General features: G+C 42.1%; 1 protein-coding gene across 4 annotated transcripts in view; it reads left to right on the top strand.

Moving 5' to 3' along the window:
• Positions 1–13,682, top strand: part of ECPAS (Ecm29 proteasome adaptor and scaffold) — a 98,806-nt gene that overhangs the window by 66,262 nt on the left and 18,862 nt on the right. For all 4 annotated transcript variants that reach the window (XM_047699042.1, XM_047699043.1, XM_047699041.1 and 1 more), the window contains 10 exons: positions 1,217–1,340; positions 1,996–2,141; positions 2,576–2,630; positions 3,467–3,581; positions 4,282–4,350; positions 7,204–7,321; positions 7,593–7,760; positions 11,372–11,451; positions 12,310–12,415; positions 13,414–13,461. In XM_047699042.1, the coding sequence (XP_047554998.1) occupies positions 1,217–1,340; positions 1,996–2,141; positions 2,576–2,630; positions 3,467–3,581; positions 4,282–4,350; positions 7,204–7,321; positions 7,593–7,760; positions 11,372–11,451; positions 12,310–12,415; positions 13,414–13,461 (1,029 nt within the window). The remainder of the gene's footprint in view (positions 1–1,216; positions 1,341–1,995; positions 2,142–2,575; positions 2,631–3,466; positions 3,582–4,281; positions 4,351–7,203; positions 7,322–7,592; positions 7,761–11,371; positions 11,452–12,309; positions 12,416–13,413; positions 13,462–13,682) is intronic.

The following is a 13,682-nucleotide window of genomic DNA, read 5'->3' as shown; positions in this document are numbered from 1 at the left end:
GAGCCAAAGGCAGATGCTTAACTGACTGGGCCACCCAGGTGCTCCAACGTGTCAAAATTTCTAAACCAAATGAAAAATACCTGAGGGGGACACTTGGTTGGCTCAGTTGGTTAATCTGCTGCCTTGGGCTCAGGTCATGATCTCAGGGTCCTGGAATCGAGTCTCACATCGGGCTCCTTGCTCAGTGGGGAGCCTGCTTCTCTTTCTGCCTCTGCCTGCCACTCTGCCTGCTTGTGCTAAATTAATAAATAAAATCTTAAAAAAAAATTGAGGGTTGCCTGGGTGGCTCAGTTGGTCAAGTGTCCCAACTCTTGATTTTGGCTCAGGTCGTGATCTGAGAGTCATGAGATCGAACCCCCACGTTGGGCTCTGTGCTGGGTGTGGAGCCTATTTGAGATTGTCTTTCTCCTCTCGCTGCCCCGCCTTCCTTCCTCCCTCCCCCACTTGCATGCTGTCTCTGTCTCCCTTTCTCAAAAAAATTTTAAAAATTTGAGTATATACTATGTAGAATTTTCTTAATAGCTGCTGTTTGAAATGATTTCAAACTTATAGTGCAGTTTAAGAATTGCATGAAGAACTTCTGTTCTCGTTTGGATTATTAATGTGCTGTTGAAGCTCGCCAGCTCTTCATGGATCTCTGTACTTCTATATGCTTTTCTCTAGATTTATCAAATTTTACCATTTTTACAACATTCTGTCTTTTATCGGAACCACTGGAGAGTAGCTCGCAGACACCGTGTAATTTAATAGCGCACAGAAGGGGTAGTGATAAGGTGTAATGGCTGCTGTTTATTGCGCTGCTACTGCACACCTGGTGTCTGCTGGGAAGCTTTATGTACGTTACCCTCCTGTCCTCCTTATAGCCTGACGAGGTGGGTGATGGTATCAGGCCTGTGTTATGAAGTTGAGGCTCAGTTTAAATAAGTGTATGTAGCTGGTGAGAGACAGATAAGAATTTGCCCCGAGATCTGTGTGGCTTCAGTTCATACCCTTTTCCTCCAGATATTAAAAATCCGTGCTTAGTGGCTCTGTGGAGGGTGAAGAGGGCAACGTGAGGTTGGACCCCCCGCCCCCCCCCAAGTTAGGTGAGAGCAATCCAGGCAAAAGAGGAAAAACAGCGTGTTGACAGACAAGATCTGAGACAGCCTTTTTGTGGAAGTGGATGTTTTTGGGAAATGTTCTCTGTGACTCACGGCTGCTGTTTCCGTTGTTGCAGGCCAAGCAGATAGAGCTGCAGTTCACCATCGGGGAAGCCATCACCAGTGCAGCCATCGGAACCAGCTCCGTGGCTGCCCGGGACGCCTGGCTGGTGACGGAAGAAGAATATACGCCTCCTGCTGGTACCTTCCTGCTCAGCTAATCCTCTCCTGGTCCTCAAGGAACCCTTTCTGGGCTTGTTAGCACATTTGAGGCAAAAGAAAAAAATTCATGCGTTCCATTTTAACTCTTTTTTAGCTATTTATAGGTGTCTTACCAGTTTGGTTCAGTTCAGAAAGATAGTTGGTTAAAGGAGAGTGAACACGACAAAATGAATGAGAACTTCTTTTTTTAGTTCTTTGGGAAGTAAGGGAGTTAGCGGTGTGTTCCCTTCAAACTTGTGCTCTTTCCTGGAGGCTCGGTGCACGTAGCCTGTTTCAGAAGTCGAGGCATAGTTATATTTCCAAGTCACGCGTCCCTTCATCCTTTATTCACATTTATCACAGTGAAGCCTCAGGTCTTGTGCTCGCGCTCCACGTCCCTTTGCAGTGAGGGTGCGCCGGCTTCAGTGACTGCGCCGGTGAGGGAGTGTGCAGATTCTGACACGTTATGTATGGGTCCTGTGGTCTCGTATGTCTTGTGTTTCTGAAATGGATGATTATCAGTTCCTTCAGCGACCTAAACACCTTAACCTTTTAGACCTGAATATGTTCTAGGATTGTTGCATTAAAATCTAATTTTTCAGGATACTCTTTTCATTTATTTGAATTGATTTTATCATCCCTTTTTCCCCCCCAGGAGCCAAAGTGAATGATGTGGTCCCCTGGGTATTGGATATGATTTTAAATAAACATATCATCAGCCCCAACCCACACGTGAGGCAAGCGGCCTGCATCTGGCTCCTTTCTCTTGTGAGGAAGCTAAGTACCCATAAAGAAGTGAAGGTAAGCCACGCTAGAAATGTGCTTGGCACTGTTGGGAACCGTCTTTGAAGTATTGATGACTAAAAGGCAGTAGGAACGCAAGTGTATGAAGGTGAGGGCCAGTGCTGATAGCGAGGCCTTTAACAGTTATTTTGAAAGAAGCTGTGAATGAAGGATGGCAGCCTGATGTACATTGGCTGGAAGATGATTCTGAACTTGAAGGCATAAGGTCAGGCTATCAGGAAGGGAAGGCTGAGAGTGCACATTAGACTTCCTGTAAGTCTACAACCTTCAGGTGATTTGGCTGCCTTCAGACGGAGCATAATGGGGCATGTGGCTGTCTTGGGTGGGAAGACTCTTAGGAGGTGTTGTATGCCCCAAGAGGAGATTCTTATCCTTTCTTATCTTCCAAGACAGTAGAGTTTGTGTTCTAAACACCCGTTTTCTTCTTTTAGTCTCACCTTAAAGAAATCCAGAGTGCATTTGTTTCTGTTTTGTCGGAAAATGATGGTAAGTTATTGGTAAATATTTGATTCCCAAACTTCATTAAGCTTGTGTTTTAAATTTAAAAAAATCTAGATTAATGAACATAAAGGAAGGATTTGACTAATTAGATCATGTTCCTTAGTTTTGCATTTAAAAATGGAGCTGACTGAGGGTCGTTGGAGGGGAGGGGCGTGGGGATGGGGTAACTGGCTGATGGATGTTAGGGAGGGCATGTGATGTAATAACTGGGTGTTATATAAGACTGATGAATCACTGAACTCTGCCTCTGAAACTAATAATACACTATATGTTAATTGAATTTAAATTAAAAAAGATCGAAAATGAAAAAAAATGGCGTGAAGGCCTTCTTTAATGTTAATATTTATAAATAATAGCTTCTTTCTGTTTCTTGTTCCTTTCTTCTTTGTGATGTAAACCAGGAGAGAGCAAATGTGTTAGACATTTAAATAGTAGCTTTGTTTTATAAATTGTCTTAAACATACAGTCTTATATTGACTTTTTATTTTAAAAAAATTGGAGGTGGGTATATCAAAATCTGTGAGACTGTTGTACTTTTCACGCGTGTGACTTGTAGTACACAGAGCACTAAGGCCCAGCAGGGTTGACTTGATTTGTGAGTTGGATCTTTTGTGAATGTAGTTCTTATTTTCAGGGACCTTTGGTGCCATGTCAACTGAAGTGACTTAATACGTTTTAATAAAATAGGCAGATTGATTATGTTTTCATGTCTTTACTTGGATATCATTTTGGATTTTTACTACAATTAAAAAAAAAATACGACATTGGCCAGAAGACATATTTTTCTTAAAATAATACTATTTTGTCTTACTTTTGTGCAGAACTTAGCCAAGATGTTGCTTCAAAGGGCCTTGGGTTGGTGTATGAACTGGGCAATGAGCAAGACCAGCAGGAATTGGTTTCTACACTTGTGGAGACGCTTATGACTGGCAAAAGGTACAGTAAACTTGTACATTTCAGATTTAAACACGTACAACAAGGTTTGTAAATACTGAGAATATGTAGTGGAAGAAGGAAAATTCAGCATTTGATGTTCCTGTTTATTAAGTCTATAGATTCAAGTCAGTGATTGTTATGTGGTGGGTAGCAGTTTAATTATTCAGTGTATACTGTTTAGACAGTACAGTGAAGTAAACCAAACTACTGTTCAGAAACAGGCCAGTAGGTCAAGCTTTGAAAGTTGAATGATCTCAGGACAATCAAGGCTTTGGATTATAATAATACCATAATTGCTGTTGGCTAATTTAGTCAGAAAAATGAAGATGTGGAGGGGAAGCTTGCATGTCTTTCAGAGTATGATTTGTGAAGAGGAGGAGAGGGGCAGTCATTCTTGTAATTGGTTACTGCTTTATGTTGCCTTCCTTGCAGGGAGGATGGTTTTTAATGGATGACCACATTTAATTCAGTTTAAATTGATGTGGAATGTCTTTACATCTCTTTTGTTCATCCTAGAGTTAGTTTTACAGAATTCTCAGGCTGACTGGAAAGGACTTAGTTGACTTTTACATCTTGCGCTATGGCATACTTGCTGTGGAGTTTGATTTTGTCAGTCTATAAGAGAAATGAATCAGTTAGTTGAATGCTGTTATGAAAAATTTGAGGCTGATAAAAAGTCTTAACTGTTGTTTTGCTTCAGAGCTAAACATGAAGTTTCTGGGGAGACCGTGGTATTTCAAGGGGGAAGCCTTGGCAAAACACCCGATGGGTAAGTGTGCCAAACCCACTGATCAGTCATCATTAACACCTTCCGTCTGTGAACGGGCACTCACGACACTGATTTCCACCCTCCTAGGAAATGTGTGTTAGTTGAAGAAGAACATTTCTGTGGCGAAAGCATAGTGTCTCAGGTTGGGGTTCTTGGGAAAAAGACTCTGAGGTAGAGTTTTGTGTGCTGGAAGCTGCCTGAAGAATGCCCCAGGCTCATCACCTGGGGGATTGAGGAGGCAGGAGAGGCCCGATGGCCTGAGGAGGAGCTGACCTGTTGCCAGCACTTAAGCAGATCCTGACCCCTGGAACTGGGCTGGGCTGGCCCTTCAGAGTTGTCCTGCTTTGAGGGCCCAGGCCTTCACGTCCCCTCATTAGGCTTTACATTCCCTGAGTGACTAGCCATTGGTGGTAAGCTGTTCTAGGGGAGGACCTGACCTTGGACTGGGGGCTGTTCCACTAGCTCCCAGCCAGCTGAGTCGTGAGGGGCCGCCTGGAAGCACAGCTCGGCATCGGCTGCACCTTGGCTTTTAGGGGGCAGCTCTGCTGGATATTGTGGGGTCCACCAATTTAGCACTTCAAATTAATTCCTAGAGCCTTACCTCCTTTATCTTATCATTATTCCATTGTGGCTACACTGATGGTTTTCCTCTAAACACCCTCAGGTCAGACTGTGCAGCTGGCTGGGCTTTGCTGTGGTATCACATAGAGCCCAGCTTCCGTGTTGTCTGCATGCCAGAGAGCAGCTGTTTGTTCTTTCCTTGACTTTCTCCCATAGCTCACTATTTCCACATGGAAAATTATTTTTGTTCCATTTACTCTTCCTATAGACTTTTTCTGAGTTTTTAAAAAGTGCTTTCTTTTCACAGAATAACTAATATAAATGATCGGTATTTGAGTAAATATTATTTGTTCAGAGGAAAGTTAATAGGACTCAGAAGGCGTTCTCAAGATTGCGTGCTGCAGTCCTACAGCTTGTATGGACCCACAACAGACTCTGAATAGCCAGAGCCATCTTGAAAAAGAAAATGAAGCCCAGAGGCATCACAATTCTATACTTGAAGCTGTATTACAAAGCTATAGTAATCAAAACAGTATGGTACTGGTACAAAAATAGACACATAGATTACCAGAACAGAAGAGAATATCCAGAAACCCCTTATTTTATGGTCAATTAAACTTTGACAAAGCAGGAAAGAATATCCAATAGGAAAACGACAGTCTCTTCAACAAATGGTGTTGGGAAAACTGAACAACATGCAAAAGAACGAAAGTGGACCACTTTCTTATACCATCCACAGAAATAAAGTAAAAAAGGATTAAAGATCTAATGTGAGACCTGAAACCATAAAAATTCTGAAAGGGAATTTGACATCGGCCAAAGCAACTTCTTTCTAGATTTGTCTCCTGAGGGAAGGGAAACAAAAGCAAAAATAAACTCTGAGGACTACATCAAAATAAAAAGCTTCGGCATGGTAAAGGAAACAGTCAACAAAACTAAAAGGCAACCTGTGGAATGGAAGAAGATATTTGCAAATGACATATCTGATAAAGGGTTGGCACCTAACATATATAAAGAACAGATACAACTCAACACCCAAAAAAACAATCTAATTTAAAAATGGGCAGAAGTCATGAACAGATATTTCTCCAGGGAAGGCATACAGATGCTCAACATTACTTACTAGGGAAATGTAAATCAAAACTACAATGAGATGTCATCTCACATCTGTCAGAATGACTAAACTCAACAGCACAAGAAACAACAGGTGCTGGCAAGGATGTGGACAAAAAGGAACCCTCTTATACTATTGGTGGGAATGCCAACTGGTGTAGTTACTGTGGAAAACAGTATGGAGGTTCCTCATAAAGTTAAATATGGAACTACCTATGATCCAGCCACCATACTACTGGGTATTTATCCAAAGAGTACAAAAATACTAATTCAGAGGACTAAATGCACCCTTATGTTTATAGCAGCGTTATCTACAATAGCCAAGATACAGAAGTGGCCTAGCTGTTCACTGGGGTAGATGAATGGATAAAGAAGATGTGATGTGTGTACACACACACACACACACACACACAATTTATTCAGACATAAAAAAGAAGTTGTGCCGTTTTCAACAACATGGATGAGGCTAGGATTATAATGCTAAGGGAAATAAGCCAGAGAAATAGAAATTCTGTATGATATCATTCACATGTGGAATTTAAGAAACAAAATATGATTATATGGGAAAAAAGAGAGGGAAAACCAAGATGGAGACTCTTAACTATAGAGAACAAACTGATGGTCACCAGGGGGGACCTGAGGGGATGGGTGGAGATAGGTGATGGGGATCAGGGCGGGCACTTGTGTTGCACCAGTGATGTGTAGAAGTGGAATCACTATATTGTATACCTGAAACTAATAAAACACTATGTCAACTAATTGGAATTAAAATAAAAACTTAAAAATGATTGGGGTGCTGTAGCTTCAAGAAGACTTAGGGATGATACAAGTTGTGTTTAAGGGACTCTCCTGATTCTGAGAGAGATTGGTGCAGAAGGTAACAAGGAATTACTGAGCTGCCTCCTGGTGGTGGGGGGTGTGGGGGGGGGCGGCTAGTGCAGGGTGAGGGCTCCACCTCGGTGGGAGTCCCAGGGGCCTTCAGGTCACTTACCTGGCCTTGTCAGTAATTGAACTAGGTGACTTCTTATATTCCTGTCAACCGCATTCTCTTCCTCGGTGTTGATGAGATTGAGAATGTAATTTAAAAATGTCGCCCTAATATTGGTATTGTTGAAGTAACTTTTACTAGGTTGGAGACAGAGAGATACATTGGATACTTTCTGTTTGTTTGTTTCCAAGCCAGGGCCTCTCGACTTACAAGGAGCTTTGTTCTCTGGCAAGTGATCTCAGTCAGCCAGATCTGGTGTATAAATTTATGAATTTAGCCAACCATCATGCAATGTGGAACTCGAGGAAGGTAAGTTGCTGTCGCTGGACGGTTTTTACTCTTCACTTCCAAACCAAACCTGCTACGTTGGCTGACCATGGTGATTGATACGCAGTAGGTTTTGTAAAAGTCTGGGATTAGAGAAAAACCAGACCACCACATGGCTGCTGTTATGGCTAAAGCTGGGACACTCAAGGACAAGTCTGGTGGGAGAATTTTGTGATCTTCATGGATTTACTGTGTTAACATTTTGCCACAGTAGTTGTGTCTGAGTCACTTCAGCAGCATCTTATTTTTTTAGGGTGCTGCTTTTGGTTTTAACGTGATTGCCACCAGAGCTGGAGAGCAGCTGGCTCCTTTTCTGCCTCAGCTAGTTCCTCGTCTTTACCGTTACCAGTTTGACCCCAACTTGAGCATCCGACAGGCCATGACGAGTATTTGGAATGCACTGGTCACAGACAAATCAACGGCAAGTATCTGGAAACCGTTGGCCAAGATTACACATGGGATTTAAACCCAGTGCTCATCTTTCTTTGTGCTTTGTATGCTTACCTGTTTAAACAAAGAAGTTTTCTTTGATCCCTTGCTTTTTCCTTTCTTTCAAGATGTCAAAGATGCTCCTGGCAACATTTATTAAAATCTCAAAAATGGAAATAAACTAAATGTCCGTGGGGTGGCTGGCTGAGGAAGTGACAGGATATTTACACGAATGGAATACTGTGTCAATGGGTGCTGTCCATAGAGTGGAGAACAGGTCACAGTTCTGCCTTCAAGGAGTTCACTTTGTTTTTGTTGTTGTTGTTGTTTTTAAAGATTTTATTTATTTATTTGACAGACAGAAATCACAAGTAGGCAGAGAGGCAGGCAGAGAGAGAGAAGGGGAAGCAGGCTCCTGCTGAGCAGAGAGCACTATGTGGGGCTTGATCCCAGGACCCTGAGACCATGACCTGAGCCAAAGGCAGAGACTTAATCCACTGAGCCACCCAGGCGCCCCCCAAGGAGTTCACTTTGTTGAGGAGCTAGACAACAGGCGATTACCATATATGGTTTCCTCTCTTGGTTTTCTCTTACCTGGCTGCTTGTCATACTTGATTCCACTTGTAGAGGATAAGGTTTCTCAGGGCTTGCCTCTGAGTACATTTTACTCTCCCAACTTTATCTTTTGAGGTCAGCAGTTCCAGTGAATATAAATGGCATCTTTTTTTTTTTTTTTAAGATTTTATTTATTTATTTGGCAGAGAGATAGAGAGTCCAGGTAGGCAGAGTGGCAGGCAGATGGAGAAGGAGAAGCAGACTCCCCGCTGAGCAGGGAGCCTGATGTGGGGCTCGATCCCAGGACCCTGGGATCATGACCTGAGCTGAAGGCAACTGCTTAACTAATGGCCTCTCAGGCATCCCTGTAAATGGCATCTTAATTGTGATGGTTCCCAGTTGCAGACTGTCGGCTCGGACGTGACTTGTGTTCCTGACCTGCATGTCCAGCTGCCTGCTTCCTCTCTCCACCTGGATGTTGTTTCATGTTACCTCTGACTTAACATGTCTAGAACGGGACTTTCCCCGCTCTTCTCAACATCCGCCTATTTACCCATGCCAGGAAACTTGGTACCCTCTTGATTTTTGTCCGTTGTGCCCCTACTTTCAGTTATTTCCAGGAGCAAATTCTGTTGATTCTGCTGCCAAAGTATCCCTTGAACCCACGCTCTTCTTTCCCTAATTCATTCCTGGAGAACAGGGTGTCCTCTTTCTCTTTTCTCTGCCTTCCTTCATTTAATTGGCAGTAAAAGTGATTTAAAAAAAATGGGATTGTGCCATTTTGAGTTAAAATTCTTTAGTGGCTTCGGAGTTGACTTTAAATAAACTCCATGATCCGTACCTTATCTTTGCATCCCTGCTCGTGATGTGGCTCTTCCTCTTCTTCAGTTTGGTGTCAGGTGGAGTGTGCTCCTGGTCAGGGTGATGGGCACTTGAGGGTTCAGCTTTGAAGGCCCCAGGAGAGTATTTGGTACTGTTGGGTCAGTCAAGATCTACTAAGCCACTTAGCTGTGCAGATCTGAGTCTGGTGCACAGGCCGAGGCTCTTGAGATAGGCTTATCCTCTCCTTATGAGTGAAAGGACATAGATGAGGTTGGTTTTTGTCAATGTAGAGATGAGGTAGTGTGGATGAGACCACTGTGGAGAGTGTGTAGAAAGCTGGACATAGGAAGATGGCAGTCTGTTAAATCTTAGGTGAGTCATTTACTTCTCTGTCTTGCTTTTCTTACAGATAAGTGAGGATAACAAAAACTTTCCTACCTGTATGAGTAAAAAGTGGAAAAGCCTTAAGTTTTTTTTTCCCCTTTTTTTAAAAGATTTTATTTATTTATATTTTCAGAGAGAGAGAGCATGCACATAAGTAGGGGGAGGGGCAGAGGAGAGGTGGGGGCAGAGGGAGAAACAGACTCTCTCCTGAGTGTGGAGCCCATGGTGGCTGGATCTCAGGAACCTAAGACCATGACCACAGCCAAAGTCAGACACTTGACTGACTGAGCCATCCAGGTGCTCCCAAGGCTTGAGTTTCTTTCTTTCTTTCTTTCTTTTTTTTTTTTTTTTAAGATTTAAAAAATTCATTTATTTGGCAGAGATCACAAGTAGGGAGAGAGGCAGGCAGAGAAAGAGAGGGAAACAGGCTCCCCACTGAGCAGAGTGCCTGATGCAGGTCTTGATCCCAGGACCCTGTTTTCATGACCTGAGCCAAAGGCAGAGGCTTTAACCCACTGAGCCACCCAGGTACCCGAAGTCTTGAGTTTCAAGGTCCTTTGGATCAGTTTAAAAACTGAGCCTAGGGGCACCTGGGTGGCTCAGTCACTTGGACATCTGCCTCCGGCTAGGGTCATGATCCTGGCGTCCTGTCATCAGACTCCGAGTCGGGCTCCCTGCTTCTCCCTCTCCCCTCTGCTGCTCTCTCTGCTCCTGCTTTCTCTCTCAAATAAATAAAGATAATCTAAAAACAAAACAAAACAAAAAAAACCCTGAGCTTTCCTCAGGTAGTTGTTATTACCAAATTTGTTAAGTGTATATCCAGACAAAACAGGCTTAAAAAATTCAACTCGCCTTTCGTTCTGAGCAGTCATAATACTTCTTTATGTGCCGTACACTGTACACATTACCAGGGATATGAAGACAAGTCAGACACTCTCCTTGTCCTTGGGGTCTCGGTGTGATGGAGCAGTGTAGTTATATATGGTCTGATACGACATGCTTAAGAAGGTGCTGTGGAAATCTTGCCATTTGTGACGACGTGGATGGAACTAGAGGGTATCATGCTTAGCGAAATAAGTCAATCGGAGAAAGACAACTATCATATGATCTCCCTGATATGAGGGAGAGGAGATGCAACATCGGGGGTTAAGGGGGTAGGAGAAGAGTAAATGAAAGAAGATGGGATTGGGAGGGAGACAAACCATAAGTGACTCTTAATCTCACAAAACAAACTGAGGGTTGATGGGAGGGGGGTTGGGAGAGGGGTGGTGGGGTTATGGGCATTGGGGAAGGTATGGGTTATGGTGAGTGCTGTGAAGTGTGTAAACCTGGCGATTCACAGACCTGTACCCCTGGGGATAAAAATGTATGTTTATAAAAAATAAAATTAAAAAAGATATTTATGCAGAAATAAAAAAAAAGGTGCTGTGGGAACAGAGGAGAGCAGGCCAGTCTTCTCCGTGAGGCGACACCTGATTTAAATCTTGAAGGACAAGTAGGAATTAGCCAGGTGAGCAAGAGAGGGTAGGGGATTGCAGGTTGAGGTAGTATGAATCAAGGAATAAAGGTGCGATAGTACATGATACCTTTGGAGCTAGATCGGAGCTGGATCAGAGGGCTTTGTATCCATGCATGGGTGGTTGGATTTTATTCTCATGTCCTGAGGAAGACAAGAGAATCAAGTCTGCGTTTTAGAATCATCATTCTGGCAGCTGTCAGCAAGCAGAGTGGGCTGAGAAGCCCGGAGACACTTAGGCATTACATGGTCAGTATGGTTGAGAGATTAACATCTTGACTGTTGATGAATTTCACATTATAAATATTATCCTTTTCTTTCACTAGGTGGATAAATATCTGAAGGAAATTCTTCAAGATTTGGTCAAGAACCTTACCAGCAATATGTGGCGAGTTCGAGAATCCAGGTACCATTTTGGAAATAGAAGACTAGTCAAATACAACTGATTTTAACCCCCCCCCCAAATTTCCAAGCTTTATACTGTATGCAAAATGAATAAATTAGTGGTACTGAAAAGCATATTTTTGGTTGGGTTAGAGAGTTTGCTCTACTTAACTATTTATTTATTTTATTTATTTTTTTTAAAAGATTTTATTTATTTATTTGTCAGAGAGAGCGAGGGAGAGAGAGCGAGCACAGGCAGACAGAATGGCAGGCAGAGGCAGAGGGAGAAGCAGGTTCCCTGACGAGCAAGGAGCCCGATGCGGGACTTGATCCCAGGACACTGGGATCATGACCTGAGCCGAAGGCAGCTGCTTAACCAACTGAGCCACTCAGGCGTCCCTCTACTTAACTATTTAAAACTGTAAAAAAAAAAACCCCAACTCTAGTCGGTGGTTTTCTAAATTGTCTTAGTTTATATAAGCATGACATTAAAGAAGATCACTTGTTAAATTAGTAGATATTCAGATATATTCTGTCATAACTTTGTAGGGTGTCATTTACTTATATATTTATATAATTTATTCAGTGCCTGTTATATACCCCACATGTGCTATGTGGGGTATACTGGTAAATAAAAAATACGTATCCTCTCAAAGAGGCTGTATTGTAGTTGTGAGATGCAGACATCTGATGAAAGTCAGTGCCACATGCATATGGGGTGTTTGAGGCACCAAGAAGAGAGTAGGCGTTGCTGTCTAGGAGTGGAGGGTAAGAACTGGAAATACAGGCAGAATCCATATTTCTGTTTGGTATGAATGTTTCATTGTAAAAATGGAGCTTTCTGGATCATAAACTTGAAAATGAAATTGTTTATTTTCAGCTGTTTAGCTCTGAATGATTTATTGAGAGGAAGACCTCTAGATGACATCATTGATAAACTTCCAGAAATTTGGGAAACTCTTTTTCGGGTACAAGATGATATCAAGGTATTACAGAAATAAGTCTACATTTATTCATAGAATAACTTTGATTAGTAACTGTGATTGTCAAAATATGTACATTGGGTAATTCAAAATTCACTCTCCAGATAATTTTAAGATACTACAGTTTCCTTCCAAAGTTTGAGTCTTGATGTGTCTGTAATGTTGCAAGGTTGGGTATCCTTAGATCTAAATTGAATTGCCCTTTTTTTTTTTTTTTTTTTTTAAAGGTGGCTATAGCTTTTCTTTCAATAGAGATTTCATCATGTTATTGATTAGGACAGATAACGGTTTGGAAATAATCCAGACTCCCTCTCTTTGATCAGTTTTATAAATTGGATCAGTTATTCCCATATAACATGACCAATTCCTTTGAATTTTTCCTGGGCAATCTAAATTTTAGATATTTTGATATCTCACCATTAGAATTAAGCACTTTCCTTTTCCTTTTCCTTTTGCTTTATTCATTAGAGATTTTTAGAAGTCTTTTAGAATACTTACATAGATGTTTATATGTTTGCATTATAATACATTTAGTTTCTAAACTGTTATACTTTTTTAAAAAAAGATTTACTTTTTGAGATAGAGAAAGAGAGAGAGAGGTGAGTGTTGGGAGGGGCACAGTGAGAGGAGAGAGAGTCCCAAGTAGACTCTGTGCTGAGTGCAGAGCCCCCATGTGGGGCTCAGTCTCCCAACCCTGAGATCCTGACGTGAGTCGAAACCAAGAGTTGGGCACTTAACTGTGCCACCCAGGTGCCCCTAAACTGTTACACTTTATAGCATATTTTTGAGAGGTGAGAATAGGTCATACATAAAAAAAATACATGGCCATTATAATATGTTCCTTGATGGGGAGGGAGCCCAATGAAGCACTATTTTCTACCTGGTATTGAAAGTAGGATTTTTCACTAATCTGTGTAGAGGCATAGGCCGTTAAATACACATTGTGGGGTGGGCGGGAATGAAAATAACGTGTGTCATGCCATACTTTTCCCCATTTTTAGGAATCCGTACGGAAAGCTGCAGAACTAGCTTTGAAAACTCTGAGCAAGGTGAAAACTCTTATCTAACTTTGGGAGTGAAATGGGGCGGGGCAGTCTGTGACCAAGGTGACAATGACTTATTTTTTGTCATATAAATCGACATTGAGTTGCAGTGACATGAAGTAATCAGCTTCATGCTATCGTTTAGCGTTCGCACAGTGAATGACAAGCTAGGTGCCTTTATACTAGAATACTAGGGTTTTTAGCATAGAATATGTCTGGTCTCTTTA

The sequence above is a fragment of the Lutra lutra genome, chromosome 13 (assembly GCF_902655055.1).
Source record: "Lutra lutra chromosome 13, mLutLut1.2, whole genome shotgun sequence".
Taxonomy (NCBI): Eukaryota; Metazoa; Chordata; class Mammalia; order Carnivora; family Mustelidae; genus Lutra; species Lutra lutra.
Note: the sequence above shows the minus strand (reverse complement) of the source record. Positions and strands in the feature narration are given on the sequence as shown.